Raw genomic sequence first — 21,040 nt, forward strand, 5'->3', positions numbered from 1 at the left:
AAACGAATACATTTTAATAGTAAGTCGTTTAAGAATTTTATATAAAATTAATTTATATTATCTTACTTTAATTTTCCACTTTAAATATTTTCCAAAAAGTATCAGTAGTGAACTGTACAAATTGACTTTTATCTGTTATTTTGCGGACTCAACAGCGACAGTTTTATTGTCATGGCTTAAATAGATTATCTGGTACGATACCAGTATTTTATTTTTATAACTGTTGTTGATGACACAAATTACGAAAGGACTATTAATAACTTCATGGCGGTACATGACTCTCTCAGCAAAAACTGCTTAGAGCATGTATTACACTTTTAAACAACAAAAGTGTGTTTCCGTAAATACCGTTACAATATTATTATATTAATTAATAAAAGACTAACAAATATCACTGTTCGAATATGGTTACTACCTACAAAAGTTTCACACGAATAGCCTACAACTTTATAAATGTGAAGTAGAAAATATTACGTTTTATATCTACGTCATATTAACTGTTGGAACACGTAATTTGAAAGAATTTCTTGTCCAATGTTATTTCTTTAATTCCAAAGAACATTTACCGATATCTTTGGTGTAAAGTTTAACTTTGCTTCACTTAAGATTCGACCAGTTTAATTTAAGTTAGAATAAATAGCCTATTGGTTATTTAATGGAAAAAAATTCGCTCCGACACTGGGAATCCCAGCTTCGATCCCTGGCGCCCAAGTGAATCTTTCTCCATTAATGACTAATGGTAACCATAACAGATGATTCTCTAGGATCAAAAACTTAATCTTTACGTAGAATAAGTATGATTGCGAAGTGGCTCTGATCTCATCCACCTTGACCTTCAAGATCTATTGTGCATTCAATATCTTATTTCCTGAACAGCCTGACTTCTGTAGAAAGTCTAATACACAATTAATTGAAACTTGAGAGAGTTGACTTTGTTCCTTAAAGTATCTCCCAAAAATTTAAACTTTTACCTGTAATACTAGACATGTCATTCGTGTAAAGTATGCCGAAAAATTTAATCTGCCTTTAATTATCTAGAATAAGATTAACCCAACTTTCCTCATTTCTCAAGCTAGTGTAAGACTTTCCCACCCGCAGCATTCATGTAGCAGGTCAACTGCCAATTTTAGATGGTTCTGTCTAATGTCAAGTTTGAGTAATCAGAAGTTCTGCTCTTGGCTTTTTAATTGAAATCTTTTGGTAAATTTAATACCTGCTTTATACAAATTCTTAACTTTAACATTTATTTACGCCTTTCACTAATTATGGGTTTCACTCACTTATGTTTTTCTATTAAATTTTCAGTTGAAATTATGAAACAACGCAGAGACTGAAATTTTCAGTCCAAACTTGGCATTCTTGATTCAACTTATTAACGCAAAAATGTGACAGTCATTCTTATGCATCCTTAAATTACAACAGTTACCTTGATGAATATCAACCGACAATGTTTGTGTGTGTGTAAAGCCATCATTACAGTTGGTGGAATTGTACAGTATTCGCTCTAGAGCAATGATGGTAACAGAGATTTCAACATCTGCCTTATAAACGAAGTACGCAAACGAACCGAGATTGTTTTAAAAGAAATTGAATTGGTGAGCTAGTTCATGAAGATTCTGATTTGTCACATACCACACAAGAAAATGATAGGGAATCAGCTTATGCACGAAACACTGATTCAAGAATTAGAACAGGAAGAAAATATACAATATATGAGAATTATTAAACCAGTTGGAACTCTTAATTACTGGTATATGTTCAATTAGAAGCAGAAACACTCTTTTAGCAACTTGGACTATACATGTAAAAAACCATGTTTAATCAGCGTAGGCTAATGTAAAAGGTTAAATGGCACAAATTTTAATACAAACTTTCAAAGCTGAAGTTGATTCACAGCTTTAGTTCGATCTGTATTTCTTAATTGGTTCATATTGCTGGCTGGTGTTTCATTAAAAAAGGAGAGATTTTAAAACAACAGGTTTAAAATATGGAACGTGGAATTGTATGGGGAAAAATCACTTCCGCAAAAATTGAAAACAGTGTCAAATCATGCCCACAATTTGCTTGCAATGAAAGTCTTGATAAAATTATTATAAAGTAATTCCTAGAAATGAGTTGTGACTTATAACGAGGCATTTAGGGTTTACTACTTAATTGTATTTACCGTACCAATATTCTCTAACTTCAGAGGAATAAATCGAGATAGGAATGTCACCTCCATTGGAAATAAAATATAAACAATGTGATATAATGACTTGTAATCAGGTAGCATTTTAAAAACAGGTAGATAGTAGATATGACAAGAAATCTACAAAATAAAATAAAAAGTTATGCTCATGATGCATCACTGCCATGAATATCCTACATCTCTACAGACTGGATGTCCTAATTACTGTCTCCCAAGTCATGCTTATGTATTTCCTACACGAATTAACAACTCTGGTCAAGCATGATCAGGATTACAGGCATATGCCAATAAATGTCAACTGATGGCAATATGAAAATCATATTATTTCCTAACATTTTGACTATCTAAAATAATACCGGTAATAATAATAATTAATTTATCACAATTAATTGTATGTTTCTCGAGTTAAAATTAAATAATATTTGTACATAATATGAAATTTCAAGGTACCCAGACTGGCCTGTTTAATATTTGGCATAGCATACTTGAACTTACAAATATCACTTAGATGGACGCATTTTTAAAATCTGTTTGGTGTATAATTCATGTATGAAATTGGACCAAAGTGGCTACACATCTGAGAGAACATTAGCTATTATATTGATGCTGTGAAAAATATTGCATTCAGCTCTTAGTGTTGCTTATATTACAGCTTAAAACAAATTATTCTATGGACGCTTTAAAAAAACAGGCACTATGACTCATAACTTGAAGTACCTACTACCAGCATATCAGCAGTCTACGCATTTTTCCTTTTAAGGACGGTAATAACCTTTTCTTCGGCATCCCATATTATGCAACCAACATAATTCGAATACTACAAATCTTTGGAAGATACCTTTTATGAGAATTCTAAAGAAAGGCATTTAATATAATTTCATTTCATTTATTGTATTGCATAGATCTTACATTAGCATTGGAGCTTTAAGATCTAGAACAAGTCAAAAGTTATTCAGAAATGCACAAAATTTTCATTGTTATGAATGTTCTACCTGCCAAACGAATTCACTGTTGCCACTGTGGGGAATCTCAGTCACAGAATGGGATTTCACTGAAGCAGTTTAAAAATATTTAATTCAGAATTGTAACAGTGTAAGCTTAAGAAAAAAGAGCAAGCCTGGATTGTCCAAAGAGGGCTAATGTAACAGACGATGATTTTATGTTAATTTAATTGAAATTAACGTAGCATTTTATTTTTAACTTACATATAGCAGAGACACAGTTTTAAATGTTCTACTTAAATGTCAAATTGAAGTTATTTTTGATTTAAAATACTATCTCGTATGCACACATTTAAAAAGAAAAGTTGGTAACAGTATTATTATTTTAGTTTACTGAATTTTTATGATATCGATACTTTATTTTAACATCACTTTCTAACTCAACTCCATTACCCTCGTGGTTTTACATTTTCTTCCAGAAAAAAAGTCTTAATTTAACATTGATTAAGACTTCCTAAAATGTTGTAATGTTCTCTCTTGTAGCCCTGATAGTTTTCTATTCCCGTGATCCAATTTAATTAAGATTTTATGAATGCTCACCAAACAAGAGAAAAGCGCTTTTTCTTGGGTACATGGTTAACAGTAATCTTTTTCAACATCCCTGCAGATGTGCCTTTGCGAGGTTTAAACAAGTTTACCTGCAGTCCAACTTTGATCTTCTTAGTCAGAGCGCCCTGTGGGAAGACAGCTTGTACTTGAGGCACCACGCTGGACGACACCATGCCACCCTCTGGACCTATTGCGTGCACTTCCTGACGGATGCGTGACACCACAGCGAAGTACTGAGGGAAGTCTGTTGTGAGGATCCTTGTCATGCGCCCAGAACTTGTTTCTTCTAAGGCAGTCAGTTCTAAAAATAAGAATGAAAATGTATATTTTTCTTAATATTTATATTATTTAATTTCATAAAATACCGTAAAATGGGGTAATTCCGATATGGCGAAGTAAAACCGATCATTTTCACTTTTTAACTATTAAACTTCTATAACATTTATTTCAAATAATGTAACCGAAATAAAATTAGATTGATAGATGGGTACTGTAAGGAAAAATACATCATAGCAACACAGCTCTACTCAACAGAATCTCACGTTAGTTAGGCCTAATTCCAACAAAAATGGAAGAAAATCAGTTTTTTCTGGTTCTGCAACAAAGAGTTTCTGGACTGTACTTATAGTGGACAACAAAGAATAAGTAATATTGTAAATTCCTTTTTAGATTTTTCTTCATAATATGCGTAAATTAATAAAACATAATTTTGAAATCCTTTTGCTGGCTGCCTTGAGTTCAAAATATTGTTCTTTCGTAAATAACACCGATCATTGTTAGGTGCCTACAAACTGCTGGGTACTCTAGAGATACCAGTACGCAACTCAACTCAGATTAATATATTCAAATGCTTCTCTTCAAATTTGGAAGGTTTCGAGTTGCAATATTTCTGTCCGGAAGTCCATGTTCTATGGAAGCATTTATTTCGAAATAATGAGATATGATAACTTATGTTAATAAGTGTATGTGATCATATTACAGAGTTTTTTTTTAAAGTTTGGAATAGTATTTTGAGTTCATATTTTTGAAATTGAAAAAATATCTTTTTAAAAACCAAATACATGATCGGTATTACCCCAGTAACTATTTTACACCATTAAACATCACTAACCAAATACGTGTTCGGTACTACCCCATTGTATCAGGTAACACTAATTAATAAATTTACTATTTAACACCCTAGATTTGGACTCAAAAAAATTACGAACCAGATCTTTAGAAGAGTAAAACTCTATTGAATGCATGTTTTGTTTATCGAAAAAAAAATTATTTATGAAGCTATTATTAAAAATAAACACTAAAAATAGATTGGTATTTCCCACCTTTTTGAACTTCGCTTACATTCCAATTAAATTGTAGGGCCTATATGTTGTCTGTCACAATTTTTGCTTCTAGTTTTTAAAATTCCATTTAATTCTGCTATGAGATCTTTATAAAATATATCATACTCGTTTTGTGGTCCTTACCTTCGCCCTCGAAACTCTCGTTGAGCACTTCGTGGACAGCCTCTTCGCTTGCCTCCAAGGTGTGTTCACGCCATGTTTCACCGTTGTCAGAGCGAAGAATAACAATTTCACGTTCCATGCCCCTCAGAGAACCAAAATGTGGCACTTCAATAATCACAGGTCTAAGAAAAAAGAAGTAAAATTTTGTATTAAAAATATTAGCTTCTGTGTTAACTCATTATATCAAAAACACAAGATACTGAAAAGATCGACTTCTAGATTTAATATCCCTGCTATCAAAATGGTTGTTTACCACATTTGCTAATTTATTAATTTGTCGATAAGTAAAAAGTATCTTCTTTCATAATAATGGGTTGGTTCTGTTCATATACTGCATGTATTAGCTAATTTACATGGAAAGATGCATAAAATATATCAGAATATTTACTTTAAAGGTACCTAGCAAAGAACTATAGCAAATGAGAACTTCCTCGAAATGTATGTAACGATTTTTTTCTATACACCCCTTAAAATAATGCTGAGTAAAATTTGTAGGTCCATTTTCCATGAATTTATACTTCAGTGCAATTTTTGTTTCTTCTGAATTAAGCATTAAATAAAAAAAAGCACTGCGTACCTAACTCATTAGTTGATTTATAAGATACTGTGTACAGGTATGCATTTATAAATATTTTAAGATTCTAATTAGTATGTTTTAATAAAATCTACAACATTTTGTACTATTTTAATAAGATCTACAACATTTTGTATACCGACAATAAGAAATATTTTATATTTCGCAGTCTTTCATGTCAATATATGATACAAATTAAAATAAAATGTACTTTATGTTGTTAAATTTATCGAACTTTGGATTTTATTACAATGTATGTATATTTTTGTTAATTATCTTTTTTCCTGTGAGTGAATTCTAAACACTGACTTACGTAAGTTAGGTATTTCAGAAGTACCGTATTCATTATGAATATTATATTATACTGTATGATAACAATCACAACTTAGGCATACTTGTAAACTTATAAGTGATCTTTTATGGTTTTCTCACCGAGATATTTTACGCCAAATCTACGACATGCTTCATAGTTATTAAACATACTTTAATTACCAAGAAAATGATAATTTACTTAATATATACAGCTGAAATATTTAAGGGATAAGCAATTTTCTCTTAAAAACGCATTATCCTAACAAGAATAAAAACTACTTACCCTAAAAACTTAGCCCCAACTGGGCCTAGTTCTAGTATGCGACTAGCAAGAGCTTCTCCCTCCATTAAAGGTGGAGGATGACTCAGCTTGTCTCTTTTCAGGTAACGGCAGGTCACTCTCATGGGCATGGCAGCTTTTCTTGGAGGCACAATAACACGAACACCGCTGTGTCTACAGCCACGCATGGCGCCACCTCGAGCATCCACAAGGAAGCTGACCAGGAAACTGTAAAACACAATGTCATACAGCTGTTAACACTTCTTAATAATATTTAAGAACTTTCATATTAAATACCGATATTTACAAATACTGTTGCTATTGTTATAAATTGAATAATTACTCCCACTTATCAGGTATTGACAATACTTTAAATATATCTTTCAGCATATTGAATTTTAGAGTCCTATATTTAATTTTACTATTCTAGGAGCTATCTCTGAAGACTCGATATCTTACATATTGGACTATTTAAATATATCATCAGATTACTGTATGAAATCTGACAATGAAAGGATGTCTTCCTGTAGACTAAAAAATTAGGGGTGGATTTTGCCACTAATCATTTTCTGTATATTCAATATCCATATCTTAGTGGGCAGTGTTCAATAGATATCGCTTACAGTGTTTGTGGGACATCTTGTCGAGAAATATTACCATGTTATTGAAGTGAGAATTTTTGTTATTATCTTTAAATAGTTAAAGTTGAATAAATTTATAGTATTAGGGGAAAAGAACTGGCTACACTACGTCATTATCTCCTGGCTTGGTTGCCTCATAAGTGATGTCTTATTTGTGTCACTTATGAGGTTCCAACTTGTCTTCGAACAGTTGACTAAACAACAATAATGCGAAGTGTTTAATTTCGGCACTTTATGAATGACACTTTCATTATACTGAAGGTTGCGCTTACTTCTGTTTTGTTCTTTGTGGATGACAGAAATTCGTAAGATGATGTATGTGCCATGAAACAGCCCCTGTACGTCAATATGTACGAAATTAATGTCAGTTAACGATACATTATACCAGCTCTGATCTCACCATATTTTTTATTATTTTCTACAATTTTCATTATGTAAAAGAATTTGAAATAAATAAATAGTCACCAGTATTTACTTTACTGATCTCTAAATTACGCAATTAGAATACTAAAATTGCACGAGTCTCTTATTTATTGTAATTTTTTTTACTATTTTCCACATAATTTTGAATGCATTGTCACAATCAAAATGTATTAAAAGGAGAGAATTCTCTTGGATTTAAGCACGTTCTTATGCTATTCTTGGACTGCAATTAATAACGTAAGTGGAGTGTACATAAACAAGCAATTACCGTTTGATTTAAATATGACGGGTACAGAGAAAGAACGAACATGTCATCATCTAATTCAGTATATTACTGCAAAATTTATTGTTGTTCCTAATGAAAATGTATGAAAGGATACCTGTATCCGTGGTGATAATTCTCCTTCACCAGTTTTGATAAGAAAAACACATAAATTTTGCAGTAATATACTGACTTAGATGATGTCGTCACCCGTATGAGAATTGTGACTCTGTTCTTTCTTTCTCTGTACCCTTCATATAATACCGGTATTTAAAAAGTTTCAAATGTCTTTTCTTGTAATTTTTATTGGGTGTTCAAAGAAAACTAACAATTTCACAGAATTTAATTTCTACCACATAACAGAGGTTCCATATTCGCTTCATTTTTATTTACTTTTTGTTAAGTTTTTATACTAGTATTATCTAAGAACAGTTTGTTTCCCTGAACTGCTTTGATCACGAAGTTCGTTTCACTTCTTCTTAGTCTTCTAGTTTGATACAGTATACATTGTTAACAGTATATGCTACTGAAACTAACTTGAATAGGCCTACTCAGTACATTCTATCTACTCTACAACGTAATTATAGAACACTACATCACCAGTTAAAGACATATTTATTAAAGATTCAAGATTGAAAATGGAATATCTATATATTTGTACTTCAGATACTTACTTCTTCCAGTGGAGTTTCCTGAGAGTTTCCCAATTGAAGATGTTAAAAAATAAAAGGAAATATATTATGTTAGTACACATAGATAACATATAACCAGGATAAAAATTCCCTTTTCAGCACCTATAGTTGCATTGATACAGTGTTAAGAGTGTTCACAATGAACTAATTTCTAGTAAAACTAATAATAAAAATAACTGAAAAAATAAAATATAATAAAAGCCTAGGAATTTTTACACTTTAATTTTTCAGTTATTGTAACATTCTTTAGTTCTACTCCAACACTAAAATTTACTCATGTCCAAAGGCAGTTAGTTACAAAAACTAGCATTCAGGAAGTTATAGGCCTAGGCCCTACAAAGTTTTGTAATTTTCACCCAGTTTTATTATTGCACAAAGTAGCCTACACAATAATTGATAAGACAGAAAATTATTACAGTTTTTATTTATGTTTTTTATAGGATAAAGGATGTTGGTATGAAAAATTTGAATTTGCATAAGTACTGGTACTGTACTGTAGGCTACTTCCTCTAGCATTGTAGTTCATATACTGTATTATATTTATGACGGAATATGTAGTAATATTCTACATTATGTTTTAATAACAGGCTGAGTTCGACTACATTGGATTAGATGAACTTCAGTTGAATTGGATTGTTTTAGTTGGATTTGATTAGGTTAAATTAGATTGTTAGGTTAGCTTAGTTTAGGTTAGGTTGATTTGGATTAGGGCAGCTTGTGTCAAATTACTAATCAGGTTTACATTAGATTAGATTATAAACTTAGATTAACACTTAGCTTAGGGTAGATTGTTAGAATTTGGAGAGTAGGTACTGTAGTTCCAGCAAGTAGTAGACTACTTACCATATAAACACACACATTTTTATATTTATATTTCATTAAGATCTCTGAAGTCATTCAGTCTATGGATATCAAATACACGTGAACAACTATCCCATGGGAGAGCAGGGGAAGACATAACTGGTACAGTACTCATACCTACTGATTAAAAGTGAAAGTGGTTTCGGTCATTAGAATCGTGTTATATCGCAAGGAGTTTCTGTCTCAAGTTTCTAACAGAGGAATATACTGGCCATGGAAACCCAGCCACTAACAACAAAGCCGACATGTAAATAGGGCTTAGTGCAATGGCAATAAAATTATTATTATTTTATATCCAACATGGGGAACCCTACTTCACCCGAAGCTACATTAGGGTTTTGGTTTAAGACATTATAGCAATTTCGTCATTAAAATTAAAGAAAGAAATTACATCTCTCATAAACTATACTGAATTAATTTCAGTTGGTTTCATTCAAGGAAGAAAATGGTTTTTAACCATCTCTATGTGACATTAGTGATTTATAACATACAAAGGATGTCTGCAGAAATTTCTTTACACCAGTAACGGTACATAAATACTTTGGGTTTTCCTACAGCCAAATTTCACTGTTACTATTATCATAATCTCTCTTACGTCATATAGTTCCTAGAGATTGCAAATGACGTTACTATCCGTATATCATTAATATAACCTTACCTAACTTGTTACACTAATAACTGCTCAATTATTTAATGTACACTGTGGCAATCAAGCATACTGGTACTGGTACCTAACATTCCTATAGACTCCACGTGACAAGAGGAATCAGTGTAGTGGAACACCTGAGATCTAGAAAAGAAATATCGAAGTTTCCATGTATGGTACATTTCTGGCAGCAATGAGACATCATGTTGGTACTAACTCAGTCCAAACTTCCTAAGCATAGCACAGGCATACTATTAGGATTATTAGGTCAAAATTGAAACTTGTTTTACAAAGAACACAAAATTGTCCTTAATGTATGATGGAAAATGATTCGCTTAACAGTGCCTGATTTAGAAGCAGTGTCTATATGTATTGGCTTCAATAGTGTTGTGGTTTGTCTGATTTTATTTTCATTTCAAATTTCTTCTTGTGAATATTAATTTTATAGCATTTTTAATAATTACATTTTGGAGTAGCTACAATGTGTAAATAAGCTGTAAAATATTTCGACTTTGTGATGCGACAAAGTAAACTATTGATTTATATATATATATATATAAAAAAAATGTGTGCAAGTAAAACGTGTTTTTCCGGTAACCGTACCTCATTAATCCTTAAATTGGCAAAACTTCATTTCTCACACTAAGTTAGTTTATTAAACCATAGCGGACTGTAAAGAAAACAACTATCGCAATGTTCATATTTTATATGTTGTACAATATTAAAGTATTGTGAAATTTTAATTTTCCTACCAATTTTTTTCTATTGTTCTATTAAAATTATAGCATATGCCTATTAGCCTGTTGTATCTTATAGGATAATTTGCGAATTCGAGGGTTAATTTCAGGTGATAATGAGATCCATTTCATGGAATAGTTTTATTACAGTGTAAGAATTCTTTTAAACAAAATGTGTTGCTTATTTTTCGAATCAGTCTAATAAATACCGCTATGGAAAACCATTGGAACTTATTAGGCGACATTTGCAATAAAGCCTATGGTATTTACTATTCTCATTTATTGACTCTCCTCATTTATGTATACAGTGCGACACATAGAAAGTAGGAGCCGGGGAGAGACATGGAGAGAGACAAAAGGAGAGACGGAGGAGAGAGAGAACATTCTCTTATACTCACCCCACGTGGATAGGGTGTCTATTAATATCAATATTGTCAGGTGTGTAGTTTGTGGCAGTGAAATGGGTATAACTCTCCTTTGCATGTTGTGGACTGATGGTGTCATCCACAGCTGTTGGAGGAGCTGCAAAAATAATTACATGTAGCAATATAAAGTACGGTATGTTTAGCTTCATATAAGAAAAGAAAGTGGAACACTCACTCAAAATATCGGAATATTAGCAATAAAGTCTAACTTCTAAATAAGACGAAAATCATTAACAATTTTGAAAAAATTTGGAATACTGTTAGTTCAATAGAAGTACTGTACTGCCTTTTCACTCTAGAGATTTTGATTTCAAATACTAATGAGATTCAGTGAAATTTGTGGTGAACATTAACTGCATTAAGGTAGTTTTTCGTAGGGTATTTCAGTTCCCTTTATCCACCATTATACCATATTATCCTTTTTCGTTATTACTATCGCAATCAAAATTATACCACAGTCTAGTATATAGTCACGAAACTTGAGTTGTGAGAGTGCTAGGAACAACAGACTGTGCTGGTACTATTTCGCATTGTCTGTAATGAGGCGATATTAGCGATCCTAGTGGTTAGCAACTATCTATGGATGCATATTTACTACGTATTGAACTTCGTGACTGTATATACTAGACTGTGATTATACTGTCTTTGTTGGAATGTGAATCCAACTCTATGTGATGCACCAAAGACAAAGTCTAGACGGCAAAGTGAGCAGCAGATTCAATGCTTTCAGATATCGCAGTGCTTTATTCCTATACTAGAATCTGAGTCAGTGATTAAGCATTTGTCATTAAAAATGAAAAATTGTGTTTTAAATATAACATTACAGCCAGTGCTGTCATGGTAATTTTTTTCTTGATCATATGCACCACCCCATATTTTCCTCCCTTGAAATATATTTTACTACCCTCTCTTTACTCATCCGACAGTCTTTAATGAATGTTTTTATGTTAAAAAGCAGTAAAGAAATTGTTTTTCTTTACCTACCATTTAGTTGTAAGTAAAACAAGATTGATTTAAAGAAAATCCCATGAAACTCTCACATTAGAGGCACACTTATCTTTATGAATCATGGAACGTGTGTGTGCAGCATTATGGGTTCTTTGAACCTCCCTTTCTGTAATTCGATAGAAAAGCTACATCAAAGAAATCACTATTTTACATTCTTTCACTGGCTTCTGTGTCATGTATATTATAGTTTATTTTGCAGCCACAAATTCTTACAACATAAAAATCGTTTAATACTTATCTGTACGGTATATTCTAATGCAATGTTGTAAGCCCCCTCTCCATTTTTTACAAATATAACCATTTCCCTAGGAAATCGCTCTGGATCTCTCACATGTTATGTTGGTAAATAGTAACAAGGGGGGGGGTTACAACAATGCACTATAATATACAGGTTAATATCAAACGATTTTTATGTTAGTATTGGTATTTGTGGCTGCAAACTAAAATCATGTGTTTATAATTATATATATATATATATATATATATATATATATATATATATATATATATATATATATATCACACAGAAGCCAGCAAAGTAAAAGAAATCTGTGCCTCTTTTGGTATAGCTTTCTGGGAAAATACCATACTTTTATACCTATTTCTGGATTCCAGCACTGTAGGGGTGGGCCACTTATCTTTATGAACATCAAAGAAGATAAATTAGGAACAGCAAGAGATGATTTAAGATCAGTATAGATCTCCGTGTAAAAATATAGATCCCCAAGTGCAAAACTGAGACATCCATACGCTGTATGGCTCCATATGGGCGAAATTCTCTCTTCCCCATACGATTCATTAAACAATTTTAGGTTCCCATACTCAGTATGACGTCGTATGGCCCCCATGACAGCACTCATTATAGTTAGACTATTATCTATTACTGACATGTATTTGATCGAAATGTTTTGCTTCACTGCACTGCTTTACAGTAGATAGTTTCAGTAGGTGCATACAGGGTGCGAATTGACAGGGGGATGCCAAGGGTCGCTCCCTGGAGAATCTGATGTCCCCTGCTCGAAAGGTATTAATTTGTCCCTGCCAGGGGCATATCATTTATCCCCTCCAGATGCCTAATGTATAGTTTCCGTATTTTATATGACGTCATTAATGCAAAAAACAACGATTTTTCTTTCTTCTTTTAATATAAGAAGAGTGCGATTATAATATGAATCGGTTAACATTACTAATTATTATGGATAGTATTTTCATCGACAATTAAAATTTTAATGTCTTCCCCTGGAGAAAATATTCAATTCGCACTCTGGGTACTTACTAACTTATATAGGTATAATAAGATTAATATGCAACCTGTTAGACTAAGGCCAAATGTACATGCATTTTCAGGTGCTTTTAGCATTTTACAGGTGATATGACTTAGACCAGCGATGCTCAAACTGTGGGGCCTGCCTCCATGGGGGGAGGAGCCCAAAGATAAATTTGTTAAAACCTTAAAAATGACATTTCATTTTAAGAGAGTGAAAATGGGTTCTGGTATGTAAAAACAGTGGTAGGCCTACACAGCTTATATATATATATATATATATATATATATAAATGGATTTATTGTTGGGAAAAAAATTTAAATAAGTGAATGTTAGCGATGCTTATACCAACTATCAAAAGCAAATGAGTCAACAGAGAGGATATCTGATCTGAGCTAGACTTGAAGTTTCCTTCCTTTTAAATTAAGAAAATAATACACTGGCAGATTTATTCAATAACGAAGATTTCCTATTAAAATAGCAAATCTTACAGATAAGTAAGACTTAATGCTTTTTACATATTTTCAGCGTATTATTACTGATATTGAAACAATAACATGGTTTTATCGTAAACCTGTCTAAGTTCATTACTATTTTGTTGAAAGCTTTAAAGGGAGCCCCACTTTTTTTGGAGTTCAAGAGGAACTTGGGAAAAGTATGAGAATCGCTGACTTAGACATAATGCAGTATTTTCTTTCTCGATTATGTAACAAAATTGTCTATGTAATACTAATATGAACATGCATTGAGCAAAAATATAAGGATTAACTTGTTCTACATCATCGTCCATAATAAAGTGATCAGCAACACTGTTGGCCATTCTATTAAAATGGAAAAAAATTTCTCTGGACATTTTGTGGAGATATAGTATTGGAAGAATTTTCAACATAGATTTTACTAGCTGTATTATTTGATTAAACTTCCAGATCGATAATAAACATAAATATATCGTAAGAATCAGACATCTGAAATGAGACAGAAAGGCGCCGACACATTGACAGAATGGATGGCTTCCATACTTCTAAATAAATGCTACATTATCGGCCAATGTTAGGAAGAAAATTTTAAAAAAGCCCAAAGAAAGTTTCTAGAATGGCTACTTTTAATTTAAATGGGAGATGGTATAAATTGAACAGTTTAATCCTTGCAGTTATGGCTGTAAATAATTACATTTAATAGCAAAAGTATATAGCATAATATTGGATTAAAAAAAAAAAAGGGCAGAAGAGGATTTAAAATGTGCTTCATAGGTAGAACTTAGTAATGCCGCAATAATTGTATATAACACGTGTAGGCCTACATAATGAAGTTACATGTTGCCGAAATAAGCAAATCAGTAGAGCTACACGTATCTAGAAAGCAGAAATATGGGAAGACTGGGAAAAAAATGAAAAGGTTTTGCCATGTATTCATCTAATCAGTGAGATGTATAAGGAAAAGAAGAGTATTAATTGATTTTGTATCAAAGTAAAGCCAACACCAGGACAGGCTAAATCGGCCCAGAGGATGGCGAGAGGTTAAGGCTCCCACTTTTACAATCGATATTTAATGGCAGTAGGGATGTCAGTCCTATGTGCCCGCCACCTTTACCCTCAAGGAAATACCCCTGGTACTTATTTCTATTAGAGGCTGAGTAGATCCCAGGGCCATAGGGCAGCTGGAAGGATTAGATCAAAATCCATGACTCCATCGGGAATCGAACCCGCGACCTTCTGACTTGCAGCGTTACACCTTAACTGCGACATTACTGTGCGCCCAGTATAGAAATATCCGGTACTCAAAATTATTAAATCAATGTTTAAATTTAGGTTTGGATGTTCAAGTGCATGAGTTAAGAGAGTGCATACTATCACAGACATGTAGCCTTACGTTTATTGGTATTCAATGTGATTTCCATCTTATTTTATTTTCGGGAAATCCCAAATTTGAAATGGAGGTCTTTTAAACTATGTCCAAATATTAAAATTAAAGGAATACAATTTAGTGTAACTGAGGAGGGTTGAGAAAGCAATTAATTGAAGCGAGATATTCATACCCATACATTCCCTGTTGGAGTCCACTCTTTCATCACGAGTGACATCAATTGGGAGTGAATCATCTCCAAGGCTCTTCATTTCATCAACAGTGAGGTAGCGGTAAGGCTGGTCACTCAGCATCGTGTCCTCACCTGGAACATGGTGTGGTTGGTTCGAAGAAACCATTAATTCTAGGGGTTTGAATTCAGGAAGCCTTTTTATGTTTCTGAATAAAACACAGAAGGATACCGGTATGTTTACCAATTTAAAAGTTTTGGTATTTTGTTGTCTTTTTCTTAGAAAACTTCATAGAAGTTTAATATCTGATAAAACTTTCAAACTGGTAATAAAAGTTTGTAAAAAACATAAAAATTACGTTAATACTTATTACGGAACAAAAAAAATAGCAATTTAAAAATAAATTGTTGAAAAAACTGTTCAATAAATAAAGAAAAAAGGAAATTATATCTAATTTAATTTATTGCAAGATTTTTTCTTCCAGAGCTGCTGTCATTTATGGTCTAGTGGTTACAGTACTAGTACCGGTACTTCCTATTGGATCCAATGTTTGCAGGTTAACTCGGACAAGTTTGATCAAAATCATCAAAATGGCTTCCCGTGGAAAAGAAGTACAGGTATGGATTAGCCTATATATGTACATGTAAAAGAAATAAATATCAGAATTAAAAGGCACGAGGCAAAATTACCGAACATTTTGATCCAGATTTACTGTTCCATCGACTAATCTTCTTGCAAACCCTTTAAGACCGCAATAGTGTGCAAGAAAATAAAAAAATATAGTCTTGGTATTATTGCGAATGTTAGGTCACTGGAACTTAAAAAAACTGCTGAAGGTGGAAGATATCCAATTTTAAAAGAACTGAAACTGAAATGTTCAGCTTACATCACCTCTTCTTGGTCAATCTACCAACATTAATGGTTCATGTTCTCTAGAGAATATTGATATTACAGATATTAAAAATATAAGAAGCAGCATCATTAAAACCTAATGGAGAGAAGAGAGACATAGGCTACTTTCATTTCTCTTTTGAAGGAAGTTATAGAAAAGATTTTTTGTCCATTTTTAAAATTCTACCACCCACAGCTCAGTTTGAACCAGTGATTGAGTTTTCAGACCAGCATGCTAACCAATCGATCATGAGAACGATTATATTTCTTTATACACAACAAATGAAAATAATATTGGGCGATAATAAAAGCAGCCATTGTAAGCCTATTGTTATTCTACTTCACTTTCTTCAAATAAGCGTACCTACTGTGCTTTTAATTTCTTGAAATGCAATCAGAATAATTAAGCCATTTTTGTATATTGCTAAGTAAAGAAGAGAGTTCTTCTATTGTGGTTAGTCAAACGTCGTCTCTATGGAAGAGTACAGGCTAAGGAAATTCAATTTGAAAGCATTCAGTAAGTATCTTTAATTACCTTTTCAGACGCTAGAAATATTATGGTACAAATTTCTGTAGATAAATGGAAGGTTCGTTTTCATAAGTGTAGGTTTACAGATACAGTAGGTATGAGTGAAAATTATAGACTAAATATCTTAAATAAATAAATGTTTATTTAATGTTCCTGCAAGTTGTATGTCATCGTCCAGAGTCTGAAGAATTTCATTACTATAATCTATGTGCCCTCATATCATGTACAATCAGAAGACGCAATTAAAAAAAGTGTATGTGTACGAAGAAAAAAGTTTTAAACATGCTGGCTTCAAATTATAAAACAGGTTACCCCAGTACATTAAGGAAATATACCTAGAATAGGCAAATATAAAAAGGTAGTTATTAAAATTTTACAGAAAAAAATGTTGCTGTTGTTCCTATGGCTTCATGGAGAATTATTCCATTTTATTTCTGGCATCCAAATAAAGAATGGCTAAATTTGTTTCTTTTGGTGATGAATATGGTTAAGTCCAATGCAGTGCAGGAAATGGTCAGCATCCATGATGGAATTTGAAGTATGGTATGGCAAATGGTTCATTCACTTCTCGAGTGGCGATATCTTCATTTGTGAAAGGTGTGCTATGCAGCAGTCATGGTGGTCAGTCTAAAAACTAACAAGGCTTCCTTTCTTGGTTTCCCATAGTTGTAATATATTTTCCTATTTTCTCGTTTCTCTCCTTTGGCCAGTTCTGTTTCTTCTTTTCTACTACTTTAATTTTATGCAATATAGTTTTTTTACTGAATTCACCTCTAGGAGTCTTCCATTTATATCTAATTTGGTGTCTTTCTTGCCAGCTTATCTGCAATTTTGTTTCCCTCTATCCCCACATGGGTAGGGATCCATTGAAAGATTCAGCCCTTGGCATGTTACAGGAAAAATGTTATCAATTACAGGAATATTTAAATGGAGGCTAAAATTCAGGGGTTGTATTCCTGCATGTCGGATGGTGTTTTTGTAAGTTGTATGTCATCGTCTGGAGTATGAAGAATCACTGGAATGTATGCCCATATCATGTATGGCCAGGAGACACAATAAATGGAATATAAATTATTTTTTAAAACTTCTTCTAAAATGTCAATATATCTATAGACAGTCCATTGTAAATAATTAATATTTTCTGTCATTTTGCACAATATGAATCTATGTGTAGTTCATGGTAGGTACCTAACCGTTAGGCCTATCAGTCACTTTATATACTGGTGTTGCCAGTTTATGCGTAAATCATTGTAAATCATTAGCCTATTATTAGTGGTAGTACTAAGAACATCAGTTGTGGTAGTAGCAATGGAATTAGTAGTAATAGTTGGGTAGTAGTAATAATAGTAGCAACATTATTGGTACCAGTAGTACTATAGCAATAAATACTCATTGTGAACACTTGTAGTAGTAGTAATGATATTGTAGTAGTATTAATAGTATTAGTAGTAGTAGTAGTAGTAGTAGTAGTAGTAGTAGTAGTAGTAGTAGAGTCATTCCATGTCAAACCGGACAAATTTAAAGGAAATTTGACCTTGATGTTTTTTATTTCTGTCAAACTTTTTTATTGGATTGAAAGAACAAAAATAAAATATACGTATATTTTCATTTTCATAAAACTTGATTCTTGTGAAAAGTATTTAAATTCAAAACTTACATAGTAATAGCGCGCGCACTATTATATATAAACGGTAATATCTCCGTTACTAATTAACACAAGTTATTCAAATTCGGCTCATATTAAAGCTCATAAGATATACTTTTAGCATATATGACCTTGGATTACATAAACATTTTTGTTCTATTTTTTTCTTTAAAATATATTTTTAAAATGTATTTTTTTTAAAGTTCGGAAACTTTTTTCGAAATATAAAAAATATCACTGCGTTTCTTAGTTTCTCAACTATATGCATACAAAATTTCAGAATGGGATATACGTAAATGAATTTGCAATAAATTAACTTACCCAGCCGGGCGCATGCTGTTGAGTAGGAGTGTCACTGCAAGACTGCGTCGCTATGTATGGATACGTGGTACACACAGTGTCAGTATGTTATACACCATAAAGTCGACTTACGAAATATGTAGACACTTTTGAAGCACAATTATTAACATAAAATTCCACAAAACTAACTTAAAACACACACAAACAAGTCAACCGATTGGATAACTGAAACGTACTTTTAAGCAACTCAGATAAATACACGTTTACTTTCGTGGGACAAAGAATAATGTTTGACTAGTGCTTCAGATTTTGAGATCGGTATGGAAGCATGTAGTGTTCTCGTGCCACTTACGGCTTTTGCCCTCTCATATCGAGACTGCAGTAAGTCACATTCATTTTTATGTTCATCATTGGTGAAAAATAGAAAATGAATTCCACTAATATTCTTTTCAGCCCACTCAAACAATTTTCTTGGTGTCGAAATGGGGTCCTGATGTGGCTGAAGACTTGCTGTTGTTGCTAGTCTTTTAGTGGTTCCGCCAATCCCATCACAAGGGCCCTTCCCATGTGAAGTTCCAAAAAAATGCCATTCAGCACTTACGCCAAAATCTTCTTCGTGAAAACACAGATTTACAAAATTTCTTCTGTTTTTGTATTGGGCACTAGCCCCATCAGAAAAATAAATAACTCTTTTAACATTTCCTATTTCGTTCTTCAGAAACCGTATTAATTGTCTTTCGAAAAGGTGGACAGCATTTGTATCGTGTTTAAGACACTCTGAAATTGGTACAAAGTTTTAATGTTTTAATTCACTTCTGTCTTTAAAATAAATTACAAAGGGATGGAGTGTGACCTGATTTTTATTCCAATGAACACCCTGTACTGAGTCTTGAATCACGCAGGCATAATTTTTGGAAAAGTCACAAATTACAAGGCATTCACCGTCCTGGAGAGCTTCTTTCTTTTCCGCCAGAAACGCAGCTTGCTGCTGAGCAATAAATGCGTGAGGAGCTAGGGCTTCTAACTTGGTCGAAAGTTTATCTAAAAATTCTTCTACTGAAGAGTGCAAAATTTCTAAATTAGTTCGGTCAACAGTTACCCATTGTTTGTAATTGACTACATCTATCATTTCTGTTTCAAATGCTTCCTGTAAATATTGAATTAAGTCTGCAGTTGATGGACAATTTTTACACTTTCTGAAATAACAATCAGGGGATGCAGGGTTACATACAATCTGTGAAATCAGATCTTTGTAATTTCGCAGTGACCATTCTAGATTGGCTGTCAATTTCGCAATGTTTCCACCATCAATTAACAACTTCACATTCTCATGATAAGCACACACACAGACTGAATGAGTACCACTGGCTCCAGGAAGCACACATTGTTTTGGTCTTAGTTCCGCAAATTTTGAAAAACTAATTTGTATATCTGGATATTTAACTTTAAAAACCCAAAATGTTTCTTTTAAATTTGATAGCAACAATCTTTTCTGTTTCTGTACTTTGTGGCCATCTTCTTTTACAGAAACGAAGTTTTTCTTTCCTGCCATGACGCGGCTTACATCATCATTAGTGTAATGGTCAAATACTTTTTTCACTATGGATGTGTCTAAAGTTTTTCCACTTCTAGATTCTGGAGTCGAGAGAATTCCCCTCTCTGCAGCTAAGTTTTTTGCAACATTGATCATGTGATTAGATGCATCAAAGTGTTCCCTAATTTTACTGTATGGCCAGTCCTCAAATATAGTTAAAATCTGAATTTTAAGTTTTCTGTCAGTAGTGTTCCTGAAACACTCTGCTAGCTTATTAATTATGTCACTGCTATTCTTCACATCTGGTGCTGTTTCTACTTCCTTTTTCTCAACGCGAAAAATCTTTTCCTTAAGCGTCTGTTTTATTTTCTGATATTTCCGTAGGGGATACTTCTTCTGTGATAATTTCTTCTTCTTAATTGGTGTTTCCCCCATTGAGACCAAACTTTCATTCAACTTGTCAATGTCCGTCACTGACACTTCTGAATTACTTGAAGCACTACATTTATCAGTTTCCGAAGTGACTCTTGTTTCTTGTTCAATGTTCTGGACACTAGAACCGGATAAGATGTCAACACTGCTGGTTTGAACGACACTTGATTCACCAACATCTGACATTAATGAAATTTTCTTACGACAATTTTCACAAATCCTAAGATTGTATGACAACTTAATGTGTTGCATGTTCAATTTTTTAAGCATGTTAGAAGTCACGCACCTTAATTTCCCTTTCTTAAAC

The 21,040-nt window shown here is 32.8% G+C and overlaps 1 protein-coding gene across 27 annotated transcripts in view; it reads right to left on the reverse strand.

Annotated features, from left to right (window-relative positions):
• The window catches only part of LOC138712124 (ankyrin-2-like), a 512,384-nt gene that overhangs the window by 319,555 nt on the left and 171,789 nt on the right, over positions 1-21,040 (reverse strand). For 21 of the 27 annotated variants that reach the window (XM_069843559.1, XM_069843553.1, XM_069843567.1 and 18 more), the window contains 6 exons: positions 15,405-15,536; positions 11,070-11,193; positions 8,410-8,427; positions 6,413-6,637; positions 5,205-5,365; positions 3,828-4,039 (listed from right to left, as the gene is read on the reverse strand). In XM_069843559.1, the coding sequence (XP_069699660.1) occupies positions 3,828-4,039; positions 5,205-5,365; positions 6,413-6,637; positions 8,410-8,427; positions 11,070-11,193; positions 15,405-15,536 (872 nt within the window). The remainder of the gene's footprint in view (positions 1-3,827; positions 4,040-5,204; positions 5,366-6,412; positions 6,638-8,409; positions 8,428-11,069; positions 11,194-15,404; positions 15,537-21,040) is intronic. The other 6 variants (XM_069843566.1, XM_069843558.1, XM_069843576.1 and 3 more) reach the window with 3 other exon arrangements.

Source organism: Periplaneta americana, chromosome 13 (assembly GCF_040183065.1).
Source record: "Periplaneta americana isolate PAMFEO1 chromosome 13, P.americana_PAMFEO1_priV1, whole genome shotgun sequence".
Lineage (NCBI taxonomy): Eukaryota > Metazoa > Arthropoda > Insecta > Blattodea > Blattidae > Periplaneta > Periplaneta americana.